The sequence below is a fragment of the Acomys russatus genome, chromosome 15 (assembly GCF_903995435.1).
Source record: "Acomys russatus chromosome 15, mAcoRus1.1, whole genome shotgun sequence".
In the NCBI taxonomy this organism is placed as follows: Eukaryota; Metazoa; Chordata; class Mammalia; order Rodentia; family Muridae; genus Acomys; species Acomys russatus.
Genome location: NC_067151.1, coordinates 19,548,214 through 19,567,784, shown reverse-complemented (window position 1 = coordinate 19,567,784; position 19,571 = coordinate 19,548,214). Strand labels below are relative to the sequence as shown.

The 19,571-nt window shown below is 40.1% G+C and overlaps 1 protein-coding gene across 1 annotated transcript in view; it reads right to left on the bottom strand.

Moving 5' to 3' along the window:
* Hspa4l (heat shock protein family A (Hsp70) member 4 like) overlaps positions 1-12,985 on the bottom strand; it is a 48,750-nt gene extending 35,765 nt beyond the window's left edge. The window contains exons 1-4 of the mRNA XM_051157092.1: positions 12,716-12,985; positions 7,221-7,278; positions 4,655-4,795; positions 2,115-2,237 (exon numbers count right to left, since the gene is read on the bottom strand). Of these exons, the coding sequence (XP_051013049.1) occupies positions 2,115-2,237; positions 4,655-4,795; positions 7,221-7,278; positions 12,716-12,822 (429 nt within the window). The 5' untranslated portion in view covers positions 12,823-12,985. The remainder of the gene's footprint in view (positions 1-2,114; positions 2,238-4,654; positions 4,796-7,220; positions 7,279-12,715) is intronic.
* Between the last annotated feature and the right edge of the window lie 6,586 nt (positions 12,986-19,571).

Genomic DNA, 19,571 nt, shown 5'->3' with positions numbered 1-19,571 from the left:
GGTCCTCTTTTGGGCTTTATGGCATGGCACACACATGGCACACACACAAACAACCAGGTACACATACACATAACAAAAAATGCCATGCAGAGCATAATTTTATTCTGTGAAATGTATATACAACTAGATAACGAAACCCAGGTGTTTAAAATGGCTACATTTCCAAGAAGGGGAATATATATTGTAGGAAGTTATAAAAAACCTATTTTATAAGTTATCAAAAATAATGTTTATACTAAAATGTTAACATCAAGCTTAAAATATACAAATATTTATTTATACTTATTTACATCAAGCCAAGAAATGCTTTTAGTCCAAAAATTTTACTGGATATATTAATGTACAAAATAACTCAGTGCCTTGATGACCTTAAATTCTCAGGATGCTGGGATTCTTGGTATGAGTCACAATACGCAGCTCACTATTTCTTTCTTTCTTTTATTAGGCTGTGTATGGGGGCGGATGTGCAAGGCCACAGCATGTGTGCAGAGGTCAGAGACAACTCACGGAAGCAGCTCTCTCCTTAATCCTTCACATGGGTTCAGAGGACTGAATGTATGGCATCAAGTTTGAGTGCCAAGTGCCTTTACTTATGGAGCCATCCTACTGGTGCCCAACTTACACTTTTGTTTGCTGTTATTTTTGTTTATTTATACAGGCTCTCACTATATATCCTGTATGTCTTGGAACTTACTATGTAGACCCACCTGGCCTTGAATGCAGATTTGTCTGCTTCTGCCTCTGCCTCCTGAGTGCTGGGATTAAAGGCACATGACATCATGCCCAGCATAAATTTTAAGTCAGTAGTCTCTATTTTTACTGTGTTCTGTTTGATGTGATTGTTTGTCCTGTACATTAGTATTCCCATTCTTAAAAAGTCTTTAAATGTGTATATGTAAAAAATAAAAAATGTTTAATTAATACAAAAAGAAAAAATTTAAAATTCTATAAATTAATATGTATAGTTCATATAATATTTTGGGGGCAATTTATGAACAAGTGTTTTTGTAGCTGTTATAGTAGTTCAAAGAACAGAACAGTAGTCCCCATAATGTTTACAACTGTGACAGATGGACCCTAAGGCACCTGTACCATTCTTAAAATGTATATTCGAAGTGGCAACATTGCAAACAAACTTTTGAAAATAAATTACCTCAATTCTTTGCTTTTCAATATGAAAACTAGGAAGTAATAGTCTACACTCATGGGAGATATCTGAGGCTTCCTAAGTACATTAATACACATGGAAATTTCTAGAGTGCCTGGTCAATGATAGACACCTGCTATTTCTAAATGGTTACAAAGCAAAGTACTAAACTGTAACATTTCTTTCTCATTAAGTTCAACTAATGAGAATATGTAATAATTAAATTTACTGAACAGTTCATAATCTAATTCTGGTTTTGGATATGAGACTTTTGAACTTATGTAGCTAACTTTCATATATTCAAATGAAGTAAAAACATGTATGTTAAAAAGTAGTTAACAATATTCAGTGAGATTTCAAGAGATAAGCTATGGCAGATAAATATTTTATTAAGAATCCTTAAGGAAGGATTCTTAAAGAAATATCTGTTTTTTTTTTTTTCTGAAACAGAATATCTATAACATCAAATTCCTATCTAAAACTTCACATCCTTAACTTTGAATTTTTAATTTGCTCCTTCAAACATTACGGTATTTAAAGTTGGGGAAGCTAAAAACTCTGAAGGAAGATATTCTGTTACAAGTGTTTTAAAGTTACATTTGTTCAGTGTTTATCTCTGTGTAGACTTGTGTGTGCACATGTGGGAGGGGCACACTGGCAGGAGGCAGAGGCCAGCCCTCAGGAACTGGGTCTCTTTTTTCACATGTGGTATCTGGGGATCAATCAGGTCCTCCCCATGTTGTGACAAGGGCCTATACTTGCTGAGTCATCTCACTTGTTCCTTAGGAAGACATTTATTAGTGGCAGGGGCAACAGCCACTAAAATAATAAAACACACTAGTTTTTGAAGGTTTGCTGACTATCAGGAAGCTTTTGGAAAAGAAAGTCAATATAAGTTATTTTCAGGCCAAAGGGAGAAATTACAAAAAGAAGCCTTTCTCCTTGATGTCAATGCACTGGTGCTCACCGAGATCACACAGTCAGCCACTGGCTTCTTCAGGGCGTTTTCTGAGGTCTCTTTAAGTTTAGCCAGCAACATCCCCGTGACTTGCTCGATTGCAAAGGGCCTCTCTTCCTCCAGGTACCGCACCTACAAGCAAGATTGACATGCTAAGAGTCACCTACTCACCCAGCGTGTGCACTTAGCATGGGTCTGTGCACACCGCACCACAGCAGGAACAGGTCAGTTCCTTACAGTCACTCAGCATGCCTCGCTCTTTTAGCGCCACATAACTAAGTACACTAACAACTGTAGGTGCATTATTTTGAAGGGACCTCTTAGGCTCTCAACCATAAACTCATTAATTTCTTCCATTCACTTTTCCAAGTGTGTTGCAAATTATGAAGGAAGAAATATATTTTTCTTTCTTCTTTTCTTTCTTTCTTTCTTTAAGTTAGTACTCTCCTGGGCCTAACATGACTGTGTAAGTCACATGTTTTTGGAAAAAGGAAATTTAAAATGCAAAATAAGTTGAAAAATCCTTATTAAGAAAAATGTGATATGTATTATACCAAAGGTCCTAGGGCAAGCATGGATTAAAGATAAAGCTTAAAATTAAGCTGGCACACTCCTGTAATCCCAGTACTCAAGAAGGCAGAGATAGGCGGATCACTGTGAATGAGGTCAGCCTGGTCTACAAAGCTAGTTCAGGACAGCTAAGGCTACATGGAGAAACCCTGCCTCAAAAAACCAAAAGAAACAAAAGAAAAAAACCCATTAAATTAATGGAGACCCGGTATAGCTACACTTCATTGCCTAACAGTGTTGTATTTAGTAATATAATGTAAACTTGAGCAAGGAACTTGAAAGTAATTTAACCTTTATGACACACTTAAAAGCAACGCATAGCAGGGCAGAGAGGTGGCTCAGGAATTAAGAGCACTGGTTACTCTTCCAGAGGACCTGGATTCAACTCCGAGCAACCACATGACCCACTGACCCACAAATTATACCAAAGCATGCCTTCAAAATCCATCTCTGTCTTCAACCTCTCGTGGGACATTCATGACCTATCTAAACATCTTCTTTCTCCTTATTAAAATCTGGCATCCATTCTAGTCAGAATCCTCTTCTAAAACTGGAAACACAAGCATAACTGTAGGGATATGCATAAAACAAAGTTCTAGGTACTATACTTTAAGGGGTCTACGAAATTCACATGGACCTCCACTTTTTACTTATAGAACGTTTCATCATCACTTCAAAAATCTCCTCATAGAAGTTACGTCTATGTCCATCCCATTTCCCCTTCCTCTTAACCCTTAGCAGTCACTAATCTACTTTCTGCCCATATGGATTTACTATATTCTGGATACTACAAATAAAAAGACTCATACTAAATAATGTGGACTTTTGTTCTGGACTTCTTTTACATAGCATGTATTTATAGTTCACATATGATGTAACACATATCAGTCTGTTCTTTTTATGGTTGCATACTATTCTCCTGTAGATGTATTTCATCTATAGAATTTATGATGGACACATGAATATATACATACACACATATAATTTTATCCATATATGTATACAAACATATATATATAACTTTGTTACTATAAATTATATTTTGAAAATTCATATACAAGAATTTTGTGTACATATTTTTAACTTTTTCTGGTTAATAAAATCAGAGGAGTAGAATTGTTGAGTCATACACTGACTGTGCTTTGAAGCATCTCACTAGTTTGTGTTGACCAATTTCTACTTTAAATGTCTAGAATACACTCAAAAACTCAGAATTCATCTCTTAGAATTAAATTTGCTTTAGCACTTCTAAATATTACAAGGCTCTTGTAAACCTGAGAAACTGCTGGCAGCTATACTACTTTGGGTGTATTCTTCTAGCCGCTCATGGCTCTGCCTTTACTCGCAGACCCTCACCTACTGGAGTTCTCCCACTGAGTCATTTCTTCTTTCAAAGAAAAATACTTCTTTTAAAAGTTACTATCTAAGATAGAATAGTTTTGTATTCACTACAGTTCTTGCAAACTTGACTATTTCTTTGATGCTTTCCTAGTTTGGGTTTCTATTGCTGTGCTTAAACACCATGACCAAACCAACCTGGTGAGGAAAGAGTTTATTTCAGCTTACTATTGTAGTCCCTTATCCACGGAAGTCAGAGGAGAAACTTGGAGGCAGGGACTGATGCAGAGGCCATAGAGAAATGCTGTTTACTGGCTTGCTCCTCATAGCTTGTACAACTTGCTTTTTTATACACCCCAGGATCCCCCCACCTGCTTAGGGGTGGCACCACAACCACAGCCTGAGCTCTCCAAGTTTTATAACTAGGAAGATGTATTATAGATTTGCCTGTAGGCAAATACTTGAGGCATTTCCTCAATTTAGAGTCCCCCTTCACAAATAACTAACTTGTGTCAAGTTGACAATAAATCAGCCAGGAGAGATGTAAATATGTACCATGTTCTGAGAAAGGAAGTTATACTTCAGGTGATAAAGGTGATTCCTTTAAGGAGACACTTGCACCCTGCAAACACAAGGCTTACCTTAACCCCTGCACTTCCATTAGGCATCTTCTGCAGTTCATAGGGAAGCCTGATTCTCTCTGTTTGCACAGTGGGGTCATCAAACGATCGCCCATGAAGCTTTTTAAAGCCATGAATTGTATTTCTTACATTTGTTACTATCTGTTGGCAATAAACATTTGAATTTATCAATCACTTAATGAGGCAAAATAAGATACTATCATAATACTTAAAACCATCAAATACCTAATCCCATATAGTCAAGTTCAGAATTTTATGTCATTCATTTTCTTTTATTGCAACTAAAAGTAAAGTTATAGTGTGAGTGCATATGCATCTTAAATATTACCTCTAAAATTCTCTTATCCTAGGAATTAGTCAGACAGAGAGAGAGAGAGAGAGAGAGAGAGAGAGAGAGAGAGAGAGAGAGAACATGACGAAAATCTATTGACAAATCATCTCTTTGTTTTCAGCATTTTGAAAAAAAAAAAAACGTGTACGGTTATTTTGCCTGAGTGTTAAAGCTGCACACCGTTTGCATGTTTGGTGCCTGATGAGGCCAGAAGAGAAATCAAATCTTCTGAAGTGGAGTTACAGACAGCTGTGAGCCACCATGTGGAATCAAGTCTTCTGAAGTGGAGTTACAGACAGCTGTGAGCCACCATGTGGAATCACATTTTCTGAAGTGGAGTTACAGACAGCTGTGAGCCACCATGTGGAATCAAACTTGGGTCCTCTGAACAACAGGCGTATTCTTGACTACTGCACCATCTTTCTACCGGATGCCCAGAACTTTTGAGCCAGTGAATTACTATTTTTGACTCTGTGTTTCCCCTTCACTCTAAAGCATATTCTCATTGTGAGTTATGTTGTGTGGGGGTGTGGGGTGTGGGTGCATATGAGTACAGGACTCTTGGAGGCCAGAAGAGGGAGTCAGATCTGGAGCTGGACTTCCTGGCAGTCCTTGGAAGCTAACTCTGGTCCTCTGCAAGAGCACTATGTGTTCTTAACTGCTGAGCCATTACTCCAAACCATTCTCCATTTTTCCAGTTTTTAGTTAAAGTGTTTTTTAAAAATCATTTTTTCCTTTCTTGTGAGATATCTTATGTATAATACATTGCTCTCATTGAGAATCACTTCTAGACTAGTGATTCTCCTTCCATGTAGCATAGTGCTAAGCAGCAGTCTTACTTGTAAATGACTGATATTTTGACAAGTTAATTTTCTGTTCAAACTATATACTGTTATTGAAATTCAGTGTCTGCTTTCCTAGTGACCTTTAAAGTCAAACATCTTGAGTTTCCATTGTGGGATGAAGACATAGGGGTGGTCAGTTTAATTCATGGGAGATATAATATTACAGGCTGCTTTAAACAAAAATTATTCCTGGTAAATTTAAAGCAGTCAAAATATGATGGTGCTAGAAAGATGGCTCAGTGGCTAAGAGAGCTTGCTGCTCAGTCATGAAGACTTGAGTTTGGATCCCAGAACTCACATCAAGTGGCCAGCAAGGCCTGCAACTTCAGCTCCAAAGGACCCAACACTGTCTTCTGGCCTCCATGGGCACTGGCCCCACACCTGTATGTACACACACAGAAAACAGACATACACACGTAAAAGATAACTCTTAAAAGCACCAACATGTGATGTATAATTCTAATTAAAGGAGCTATTTAGCACATAATTTACATTTGTATACAATATAAACATAGAAAACATAAGTTTCACAAGGCAGTTATAAAAGACATTCTTTCAAAATTATAAGCAAAAGTTTTTGAATAAGTAAGTGATTGCTACAAAATCACAAGGAAATAATGGCACATTAACTTACTAATTTTTTAAAAGAGGGTGTCATGTAGGTCAGGCTGGCTTTAAACTTACTTGAGATCAGCTTTGCATGCCTGATCATCCTAACTCAGTCTTCTTAGTACTGGGTTTACAAACATGAGAATAGGAAAACAACCCAGCTATATATAAAACATAAGAAATAACTACCAAGGGCTTTGGTTTAGAGGAATAAAGCAAAACAACGCAAAACCATTAAGGCACCAGGCAAACTTTAATATTCTATTCATTAGCATTTCAGAAGGCCTGGAGCCATAATTAAATTTCAGGGCCACATTGAGGCATCCTGGAAGTTATCTATGTTGTTCCTTCCACTTTCTTTTACTAAGAACATTTCTTGTTAGTCACTGAGTGATCCTGAAGACTGTCCCTTACAAAAAGTGATCAGACAGAAAAAATCCACATGGAAGGGTATTCCAACCTTACAATATTTTAAATAAATAAAATGAAAAAAATTATACCACAACTCAAAGCAAATATGCTTCTCACCCTTCTCCCATATTCTACCCTTTTTTTGGAAACAGTATCTCATGCAGCTTACGCTGGTCCTGAACTCTTACTCCTACTGCCTCAGCAGCTGGGGTTACAGGCATGTGCCATCACACTCGGCAAAGTTGTCTCTGACAAAATACAGTGATGCTAGACTCTGACCTACTTGCAGTTCTCAACTACATGCTATGGAAACTTACCACCATGCATTTAACTTTCCCTTTAAGTAAAAATAACCACAGTAATAGCATACCTGGCTTTTAGCTGCATTTCCAATAGCTCGGGTTCTGGATCCCAGAGATATACAGGCCCTGGATAAGATGAGAACAAGAGTTTCTCTGTTTACTGGCACACTGTTTATATGGTTCTATAGGGCTTTTCTTGTACAAGAATAAATTTCTAAAAATTAAAACAATCATTAGTAGAAATAAAACCTTTACATATTTCTAAACTTTATAACAGACTAGTGATCAGAATTTTAGAATTTAAAAAACTATCCCAATGACTGCCAATACTGTATTGGTATCAAAATTGTTTTTCAAATTCTACTGGTCTGAGGCCTATTAAAAAGCAATCATATTTAGCAAAGTAAGGCTGCCTGGATTTCCACTCTAGCTCTGCCATTCAACAGCCGGGTTATCTTGGGGGGAGTTACGTAAGCATCCTTTGCTTCAGTTTCCATATGGTGACAGTGATGACAACACCTGCTCATCAGGTTATGTGAGGATCAGGAGATGAATATAGATGTTGAGAAATGCTTTTAACATTTGACCCATAATAAACATGCAAATGCTTGCTATGATAACCTCCATTTTTCATGTAACATAAAATTAAAGAATAACATTTTCATTATATGATTGTAGAAAATGTTTCCGTGATTTTAGTTTTAACTACAAAAAACTATTCAATCAACAAACACTTTGTATACAATAAGCCACTTTCTACTGCTGGAAAATTTGTAATTTACTTTAAAAATTCAACAGAATACATAAGATGATGAACAAGAGCAGCCACTTCTACATAACAAGGCTTATGAGAAGCAATTTCTAAATTAAGACTTGAAAAGAGATCAAAGAATTTAATTTGTAGCAGTTTTTTGGAAAATGGTATTCTAGGCACAAGGTGCTGCTGAGGTTGGCTATGGTTCACTTCTAAAGGTTCATGTGCTAATAACTTAGTCCCAAAAGCAATGGCACTGAGATGGTAGAACCTTTAAGATGTGGGGCACTGTTCAACATGGAGACAGTCATATTATGGGCACCAGACTCAGAAAATCAATGCCCATTTTACAAAAGTATGCTAGGCCCCTCACACATACAGCATGCCCCCTTTCTGTTTCTCTGACAGGTTGTGACCTAGCCAGAGGCCCTTGCCAGAATACCAGCACTGCGTAGGCTGTGTCCTCCAGCCATTAGAACTGGAAGCCAAGTGAGTTTCTTTAGAAGTTATCAAGTCTGCCACTTTCCCTGACAGTCCTATATAAACATTTCCAATCTTTCCCAACATAAACATCTTATAGCACCTAAAACCACCTTTTCTTTTCCATAGTATATATTACCATCTAATACAACTCAGCTCTCCAGCTCTATCTCTAGATCAAAACGTGAAATCTGTAAGAAACAAGGCACACTGTCCTCACTGCACTCTTCAACATGGTAGCCACGCTCACATATGATTGGTAAAATGTAAATTAAAATAACAAAATTCTGTGTCTCAAAATTAGTCACATTTCAGGTTCCTTATATTTATATGTAGCTTGTAGATATAAAAAATTAAATAAATAGAGAAGACACATGCACAATAGAAAGTCCTACTACACAGCACTGACAAGGATAACTGACTGGTCCACAGTAAGGGTACTTTCTGAATGAACAGAAATATGGATCCTAAAGGTAATTTGGATAGTTTCATAAGAAAGTCTCATAGTGGAAAGTTTTGGTGTCTTTAAAAACTTAGTGATGTTACATAAACACGTTTCTGTTTTAAACCCAGGTGTGGGATATGGGGCTGATTCAGATTATCTACAGCAGCAAATTCCTTTCCTTGAGTGGGCTCTGAGAGGGGTTCTTTGCTAGCTGCAGATAGTTTAATTCTGAGGACTCTGAAGAAGGAATAAATGCCAGAGCCAGGAGACAGACGGGAGGGGGAGGGGCCCTGAGAAGGAAGACAGTTGCTGCTTCCTCCTGCTGCCCTGGGCTGCCATTGGTGCAGTTTGAGGAGAAGTTGGAGACCTACTGAAACAAAGACTGGACTTGCCTCAAAGAACCCGGTGACCCTAACCAGCAGGAAGTAGCCAAGAGACCTACATTCCCTCTCCCTTCCAACCTTCTTTCTCTTCTACCTATGCTTGGAAGGGAGTATGAGGGGTAAGGATCCCCAAATAAAACACAGTTAAAAAGTAGCACTTGCAGAGTTTGATTAAGATAGTATCAAGCCAGATTGTCCAGGGCCTCAACGGCCTGATTATAACTTTGAAATGTTATAATGGGAATTCATTAAGTGTCTGAGTAATAGATATAATAGTGCATGGTGATGTTTAATATGAGATAAAGGGTATATGTCAGAGTAATGGCTTAAGGGCTGACACTATTACACTGATACCCACTGAACTTTCAATTCAGCCATCTCTACATCTATCTGCCCCTCTCAAATTTGTCACATAAGTTTTAAGAAACAGTCTTACTTTTTCTTTTTCCTTCCTCTTATCAGGGACACAGATCCCAGCAGTCTTAGCCCTTCTGCTGCCACTGTGTTACTGCTTGATGAATAATGAGACAGCCAGGCAATTTCAATCTCTTCATTTCCTTAGTGAGCCCTTCTGACCCTCTTCCTATGGTACCAGTTTGGCTCTGAATGAAAATTTCAACAGCTAAGCAACATGTTTGTTTCAACTGTAGTGCCAAGGTGTCCAGAGAGCAGAATTTTTCAACCATGGCAATCCTGTTATTCTGGGCCAGACACTTCTTTTGGTGGACAAGTGGGGATGTACTGTGCCCTGTAATAGTTGGATATGCTGATGTCTACCCACAAGATGCCAATAGCACCTTTTCTACAACCAAAAAAGTCTTCAAGTAAGTATAAGATGTCCCGGGGTGGGCAGAATCACTTCCATCTAAGAACTACTGCCTTGGCATATATCTCACAAAGTTTCTGTAAAACACGATTCTTTAGATGTTAAAAGTAAGCTTGGGAAACAGCCTTCTCTTATTTCAGTTGTTGTAAAGTAAAGAGATGTGAGAAGTTCTGCAGAGAAGAGGGCATTTGGATACTGCCTAACTGGGGGAAATGTCTTGATGGGAGACGGAGAGGGAAGCAGTGTTCTCAGCAGGCATACTGTTGCTACAGGCTTTCTAATATGCTTTTTAGAAAAATAAACTCTGGGCATATATAATTTAGTGACAACATGAAACTTTAAATCTTTTATTATGGCCAAAAGCATCAAATATTTTAATAATTGGAAAAAGTAATGTAAGCTTCCAAATGCTTATTAAACAACTTGTGATTTAAATTAGCTCATAACTTGAGCTATAAATCCCACAGACAAATATTTAAAAAGATGATCAGGTATTAGGCACAGCAACGCATGTTCATCTCAATATTCAGGAGGTTGAGGCAGGACTACCAAGTCCCAAATCAGCCTGGGCTACTTACCTTGTCTCAAAAAATAAAACTAGAAACTGATCATTGTAGATACACATTAACTATTATGTTATTAGGCTAACCATTTGAAGTTACTGTCTTAATTAAAATTCACTCAGTCCAAACACAAACACAATCTTAAGGTTCTTTTAATCATCAATGTATGGAGAACCTGCAAACTTCCATCTGCAAACTACTTTTGAAAATGTGTTTTACCAGATCACAGTGATGACTAATCTGTACAATGATTGTATACTAAAAGAGACTACTAATGGCATGTGAAACATCTCGAATTCTTAATACCTATTTATATTATGTAATATCAGACTCCTTACTCATAGGTCAAAGCAATGACTGGAGAATCATTTTGTTTTGTATTAATACTTGAGGATTTTTATTAGGCTTGACTATGTTCTAGTTTTTATCATTCAGCCCTTATAACCCCCTAAATAAATTTAATTTAAAAAACAAAAACAGCAAATATGGCCATTGACTTTTTGTCAGAAGCAATAAAATCATCTTAGAACTGCATAGTAGTTTGTCATTTACTAAATGTTAATTCTCAAACAAAACAAACTTGAACCCAAACCCAAAATGTAAACAACAAAGAGTTATTGTAACATCATTTGCAAAAATAAAATATAACCTGAAGGTAGAACATAAGATGGATTAATGAAATGATTATACAACATTAGAACAATGGTAAAGAGATTCTTTACACATAGGCTAATGAACAGAACATCAGGTTTTTCTATCTTAAAAACAAATAGAAAACCATCTGGAAATTTTATTTCTGGATAGAATTATAATTTTTAATTTTATCTTTTCATGTTCTAAATTTAGTAATTTTTTCATAATAGATTTGCCTAATAAATGAGCAAATAATGAGTAAATTATTGGTCCTGGGATTATGACAATTACCTGATTTATGTCCACATTTGTGTTTATAAACATCTAGAATTTCAATAGAGATGGGCCAATCTAGTAAAAAAAAAAAAAAAAAAAAGAGGCCCAAAGCATTCTAGACTACATTTGAAAAGAAATCAAGGCACTCTGCATTCACAAATTCTACTCTGAAACATACTGCCATATTCTTGTTACTAGAGTTGTTATAACCTCAACATTTAAAAATGGCTTAACACTGATCTTGGCTGACAATAGTTTAATTTAAAATACAGTTTGGATCATTCACAAAGGTCAAATAATTAATTTTCCATAAAAAACTCATGAACAGAATTTTCCTCATAAAGTTACAGGTTAACAGGAGAAGAATAATTTTTCATATACAAGTATTAGTTGTGTTTCTTTGCCAACAAACTTTCCAGAAAGGAGAAACAAGTGAACATGTGGATACATGTTTCCGTGACATAATGCTACAAAGTCTTTCATCAAGAGTTCATAATGGAAACACTCTGCAATCCTGTTTAAACAGGATAGTCGCCTCTGACTCACCAACAATTCACTCTGGAGCAACACACTTTCGGTAGTAGCCTCTAACCCCAGCAATTTCCACTAATCGACAGCTATTACCAGTATATGATCAAGATCGCCACTGCGAAGTCTCTTATTGCGAATGCGCTGTTAACCTAATCCCTTCTGGTTAGATCATCTCAAATTCTCAAGGACACCTCACCTCTCCTTCTATAGATACACAGATGGATAAATAAGTAAAGCAAATGGCTTCTAGGGTTAGAAAAACTGGCATTTATTTTTAAGGTGTGCAATACCAGGGGTCACTTTTCTGAGAAAGCTGTCGCTCGGGAGATGGGGGAGGGAGAGCAGGATGCAACGCTCTAGTTGGCAGCCTAGCCCAGGATAATCCCAGGCCACCCGCGCCCGCAACCCTACACCTTTCTTCCATGTATCTGATGCCACGCTGAGGTGACCTGGCACTAGCCCATTCCCCGAGCCTAACACAGGGGACCTAGCGGGTCAGGGGCGTCTGCGGCCAACCGAGGCTAGGCAAGGAGAGCGGGGCTGGCCGAGGAGCCAGCACGAAGTCCCTGCCCTTCTCGGTCCTGGCTGTAGCGGCTGCACCTGTCACGGGGGACGCAGGGGGGAGGGACAGGGATGGGGGGACGTCCAGGGAAAGGGGCGTGCGACACTTACGGCGTGCACCTGTCGCTGTACTCGTTGGCGATGGTCTCGATGCCGCCGCTCCTCGCCACTGCGATGTAGCAGTTAAGGAAACCCAGGTCAATGCCCACCACCGACATCCCGCCTACGGGTCGGGCAGCGTGGACTGCGTCCCGCTGCGGGCCGCCACTGCGGGCACTGCGACTCCTGCGAGAAGCAAGGGAGAGAGGACCCACTCTCCGTCAGAGAAAAATCTAGGGCAGGGCGTCGGAACTGCGGAGGTGGAACCGCCTCCCCGCGCCGCGCCGCGCCGCGCCTCCTCCACCCTGCCCGCCGCCTCGTCTCCACTGCGGTTCGCCTCCCCCAACCGGCAGTTACTGCGGTCTGCGCCTGCGCGCTCGGCCCCGGGAGGCGCGAGCCACCGGTCGGCTGAGGCTCGGCGGCCTCGCCCTCGGTTGCTCCCGTCAGCGCCCGCTCGGCAACGGCTTCGCTGCTGTTGCTGCTGCCGAGTGGCGGGTTCGAGAGAGGGCTGGAAAGGGGGAGGCCCCGGAGCCGCGGGGCAGGGCACGGCGGCGGTCTCGCGACGCGAGGAGGCGAGGCAAATCGGTCTCCGGGCAACCGTGGGGCTGGTCCCGGCCTGCGGACGCTCTCCCAAGCGCCGAGCCCTCACCACCGCCGCTCGCCTCGGAGTCGCTCTCCGCAGCGCCCCTCGCCCGGGCCGCCCGCCCGCATCGTCCCACGGTCCCCCTGGGAACCGCGGCCCTGATGCTCACCGCCGGCCTCGCCGCCCCGAGGGGCCGCCCATGTGTGGCTCGCGCTCAGGCGCCTCGCGAAGCCCCTCTGTGAGGTGCGAGCCCATTGTGCGGTGCCAGGGCCGCGCCCTCGCCCCAGAGCCACCCCGCTGCGGCGCCTAACCTCTCTCTCTTTCTGAGCTTTCTCCATTAAAACTGGTTTTCTAGTCCCTGACTTTGTTGCCCAGTGAGCTTGAGAAAAGAAGGCTGCCGTGGGTCGCGTGCTGCCCGTGTGCACTTGAACGAGTTTTCGCACTTACGAAGTCTGGTGGCCCTGCTCCTTTCCATGCACATCCCGGTGCTGTTCCTCCTCCAGCCCCTTTGTCTCCTGTTTCTTAGGGTTCAGTTCTTCTTGCCTGTGCTGATCCTTCTTACCCAGTTCCTTGTGTAAGCTCTGTTCCATCTCATCCAAGTTTTTGTGTGCTTCCTGCTCCATCCTGGAACTAGGCACGGGATTTTTATCTGCATGTTGAGTACTGTTATAGTCTGTATTTGTGCCCCTACTCAGACGTTTCAATAGAAACACCACTGTCATGGCAGCAGCTGCTAGGGTACCAATAGCTCCTGCTGTTGCTAAAAGGAATGCGAAATACATTTCAGCAACTATACCAAGTCAACTGCGAGGTCACTAGTGTTTCAACTTTAGTGTCTAAAGAACCTTCCTTGTCTTCAGCTTCTGTAGGGGGGGACATGCTCTCCGTCCCACTCAACACTTCCCTGGGAGACTGCCCAGTGACTTGGCTTCCCAGCAGGCTGTGCGCACACAGAGCAGGGATTGGATGCTTTTGGCCCTCTCAGAACTCTGGGTCTGAGTGGCTTCTACTACTTAGTTGCCTCATTCTGAGGGATAATGATCTACCAGTGGTTAGATTTGTTCCTAGAAATCTTGAAGGTTCTCCTAGGACCACAGATTGCATTTTATCTATGGCTTTGGAACCCAGATGCAAGATTTTTCTCTATTAAAAAAACACACACAGAATATTAGAAAGCACTGATGCCAGGAATAGAGAGCTTTTGTCCTTTACAGCTAATGGGAGGAAATGAGTACTTAGTTAAAACAGGACAAGTTTTAGGGCTTGGATGTATTTAGGTTGTAATCTCAGGCACATGTAAGTTTTGCCACCTCTAGGACCTTTGGCATGATTTTTCAAGTCCTGTGCTCAGTTACTCACTGGGTTAGTTTTCAGATTAAATGTAAACAGAATTAGTGCCCAACACCAAAATGTCAACATAATATGCCTAGCTGCTTTGGGAATATAAGGAGAATGATAATTTATATTGATCCTGTATCCAGCAACTTTGCTGCACTCTATTGTAGGTTCTAGTATTTTCAGATTCTTGGACTTTGTCAGTTTCAAATCATAGCCTAGGAAGGAACTTTCTTCATTTTGTCCTTTACCTATTGCTTTCTCTAATGATGGTTAAGCTCTCCAACAAAATGTAGACTCTAAAGAACAGTAGTGAGCATACTTGTCTTTAACAGAAAATATTGTGTTTATAAGAAATTTAAAAATTAGCGTTCCTAGCTGATATTTAGCAAGTACTAATCATTGAATAAAATGACATCCCTATCCTCAATCTGTTACTTAGTGAAAAATATTAGCAAACTCTTTAACATCCTCCTATTCCTGGGATAAATCATCTAGCCAAGGGTGGTTATTGTTGTTTTCAGATATACCACATTATGCTTGTGATTATGTAGAACATTTGCATCTATAGTCACAACTGAAACTGACCATTTGCTTCCTTTGCTCTTCTTCATCAGGGCTTTCTTAGTTTTTTTTTTTTTTTTTTTAATTGATGTGATAAGACCAGGTCAACTTACAGTTTATTTGGAACTTACAATTTCAGAGCATTAGTGTTCATGACCATAAACAGTGGGGAGCATGGCAGCAGGCAGGCATGGCACTGGAGCAGTAGCTGAGAGCTCACATCATGGTCCAGAAGAGGAAGGCATACAAAGTTAAATGGAAATGTTATGGGCTTTTGAAAGCTGAAAGCCCACTGCCAGTGGTATACCTTCTTTGACAAGGTCCATAATCCTCAAACAGTGCCACCAAATGGAGCTGGAAGTACTCAAATATATGAGCCTACGGTCCATTCTCATTCAAAGTACCACACTAGCTTTTTAGAATTAGAAGTGGATCCCTCTTTTCTCTGACAAAGATTTATGACCACTGGTTACATTATTTTAGTGGATATAGTTATTCATGTCTTGTACTATTTCTGAGTCAACAGTCTTTTTTTTAATTACTATTTTATCTACGTCTTCAAATTTGTTGGCACATGTTGATTTATTCAAGTAAAATCTCTTTGGCTTTTCCCCCCATTCTTAATATTGACTGTCTTTTTCTTGGTTCTTATCACTACTATTTAAAAGAACTTTTTGGTTTTCTTGCCTTCATTATTATGTCTTAGTGTAGTTTTTTTGTTTGTTTAATCTGTTCTTTACCTTTTTTTGGCTTTTTTTTTTCCTAGTGGGGATTGAACCCCAGATCACACACATGCTGAGCTAAAGCCCCAGCCTGATCTATTTTTTCCCTTTTTAAATCCTTCATTAATGTGCTGGCTGGTCTTATGCCAACTTGACATAAACAAGAATCATTTGGGAAAAGAGAACCTCAAATAAGAAAAAGTTCCCACCATATCAGCCTGTGGTGCATTTTCCTAGGTGGTTGATGTGAGACAACCCAGGCCATGGTGCACGGTGCCGCCCCTGGGCAGGTGATGCTGGGGTGTGACTATTAAGCAGTGCTCTTCCATGGCCTTTCACCAGCTCCTGCCTCCAGACTCCTGTCCTGACTTCATTTCATAACGAAATGAGATGTGGAAGTGTAAGCAAAATAAATTCCTTCCTCCCCAAACTGCTTTTGGTCAGTGTCTTATCACAGCAATAGAAACCCTAAGACAATATTCAATGTTTTATAATTCATACATATGTCTGCTCAAACTACTGTAGCAACCAAGGACAATGCATGCAGTAAACCTAGAACCCCTATTCAAATCTAGCCAATGGACAGCACATTCTTCACAGCTATGTGGAGAACAGAGACTGACTCTGACATGAACTCTGGTGCCCCATATTTGACCACTTCTCCTTTGTGGGGGAGGCCTGGTGGCACTCAAGAGAAAGGATAAGCAGGCTACCAGGATAACACTTGATAGGCTGTGACCATATGGTGGGGAGGGAGGTCCCCTTCTGTCACAGGCCTAGGGGAGGGGGAATAGGGTAAAAGGAGGGAGGGAGGAACAGGAAGATACAAGTGAGGGGATAACAATTGAGATGTAATCTGAAAAAATTAAATTAAAAATATATAATTCATGCATATGAAGCCTTAATTTCCTTACATATTATTTTAGCTAAAATCTTATCAGAATTTTCAAACTGTTGAGACACAAGAGTGATCAATGAAGATTAAAAATATATTACTGGTAACAATAAATGACTGATATACTTGTGGATTTATGATTATTGAACACTAGATATAAGCAAACTTACCTATGTAAGCATAGTACAACTAATGTGACAAACCTCCTCCCATAAAACTTATATTAAGAAGAGATTGTAATGTCTATAAATTCATAAGACAAGTTAAAAAGGGGACTAAATTCTCCCCAAATTCACAAAAGTTAGCATTTTTCCTTTCAAAGCCAGCAAGCACTTGACTAGGTTTATTAATTTGTTCATATCACCACTCTTACACACCACTCCTAGGTTCAGGTCATAATTTAGCTGAATAAAGTTTTTTATGGGGGGCTGATAATTGATCCCAGAACCCCATTAATATGGAGCACACACTTTACCACTGAGTTATACTCCCAGTTCCTAGAATTAATTGCAATATTTCCCCTCTTCTGACATCCACTATGAATGAGTCTACATACTAATCATTTTAAAGTTTTGAGCTGGTCCATTTTTTTCTATCTTGGAATGTTATGAATCTGTGGACTTATTCAGTTTGTTTTGTAAACCTTTAAGTTTTTTTTTTTTCAGTTTTAGTTTTTTAACTGAAAATAATGAGAGGAGCACTGGAGAGCCAGCTCAGGGGTCAAGAGTGAGCACTGGAGAGCCAGCTCAGGGGTCAAGACTGATTGCAGCTTTTGCAGAGGAATCAGGTTTGGTTCTTAGCACCCACCTCATCTGCACATATATGATGCAAGTAACTCATGCAGGCCCACACATAGACACAAAATCATCTTTTAAAAAAGAATGGGTTTCATCATGACACTTTCACAGCTGTCATTGTACTTTGTATAAATTCACTGTTCAAGGTGGTTGAAATTCTTGAAAAGCATACACCACTATTTCTTTCACTAAAGCCTCCTCTTCCTTTTATTTGGGGCGGGGGTTATTACAATCCATGGAGTTTCTTCACCCAAGCCTCAGGGATTCTTAGAGTATCTTTTGACACCTGATTTTAACTCCAAACTATTTACAACTTCTAGATATTCTTTTATAGACCTGTTGTATCTTAATACTGTCTTCTTTTTCTTAAAAATATAATTAACAATTATAAATATAAATATAAGTCTATCAGAGCATCATGTTGTATTTTAAGGCCATGATGTTTATTGGGGATGGACAGCCATACCAGCAAATCTGACATACTGTTTTTTGGCTTACACACCTGAGAGTTGTGTGATCCAGAATCCCGTTTTCAGCCGGAGTAACGCTTTGAGTTACTATCTTGTCTCTACTCTCAGTGCCCACCCCACTGCCAGTTACAGTCCCATCTTGTCTCCTAAGGCTTTGCCTTTGTTAATTTTAAGATAGTTTCTCTGTGTATACTTGGCTGTCCTGGACTCACTTTGTAGACCAGGCTGACGTCGAAATTACATCCATCCACCTCCCTCTGCCTCTCAAGTGCTGGGATTAAAGGCATGTGCCACCATGCCCAGCTGACTTTGCTAATTTTTAAATAGCGTTTTCCACTGCATGAAAATCCAGCTTTGGCATCAAAGTCCTCACTAACCGATTCCTGAGGGGTTTGGATGTGTCTTTTCCAAAGTGTGTTAAGAGGAGCCTTTAAGAGGTAATCAGGCCATGAGCTCCTTTCTTAAGAATTGATGAGTCCAGATCTGCCCGTCATAATGTTCTTCTTGTAGGTTTCGAGACACCAGCCAAGGACAATACGGGCAGTAAACTTTGAACCCCTATCCAGATCTAGCCGATGGACAGGACATTCTCCACTGCTGAGTGGACTTTCACACGAACTCTGGTGCCCCATTTTTGACCACGTCCCCTTGATGGGGAGGCCTGGTGGCACTCAGAGGAAGGATAACAAGCTACCAAGAAGAGACTTGATACACTATGAGCATATACAGGTGGAGGAGGTCCCCCTCAGTCACAGACATAGGGGAGGGGAGTAGGGGGAAAGCAAGCGGGAGGGAGGAATGGGAGAATGCAAAGGATGGGCTAACAATTGAGATGTGATATGAATAAATTAATAAAATACAAAAAAAAAGAATTGATGAGTCATGATCCTTAAAAACAAAGCCTCACACAATTTAATCAGACTGCCCCCCCCCCACCCTCATGATGGTACAGCAGCACAGCTGGTGCCCTAAGTGTCAGGCCTCCAGAAGTGTGAACATGCTCTTTATAAATTATATATTTTGTCCTAGCAGAACAAAGTAAGAGATGGACCATAATCTACTTCATTACCCTTTCCTGATATGTTTTCTATGCTAGCCTGGTTTATAGAGTGAGTTCCAGGACAGCCACATCTACACAGAGAAACCCTGTTTAAAAAAAAAAAAAACCCAAACAGCAAACAATACAAACTGAAAGACCAGAAATGGTATGCTACTTTTGTAACCAGGAACCCTTTCATCAAAACGTTAGTATCATACATTAAAAATAAGTACCTAGCTTTCTAGGTAGGTACTGAAAAGAAGTAGTCAAAGGGAAAAGACTATAAAAAATGAGTTAACTTAGAGAAAGTGAAGTACAGAGTGGCACAGAGGCACACACAACACTGCATGTGTGAGGAAATCAGACCTTTCTGATTGCCTGAAACTCCTTGGAGGGGCAAGGAGAGTGTACAGCAGGAGTCTACTACAACTACAGGTCATTGAGCATTATGTATACCGTGACT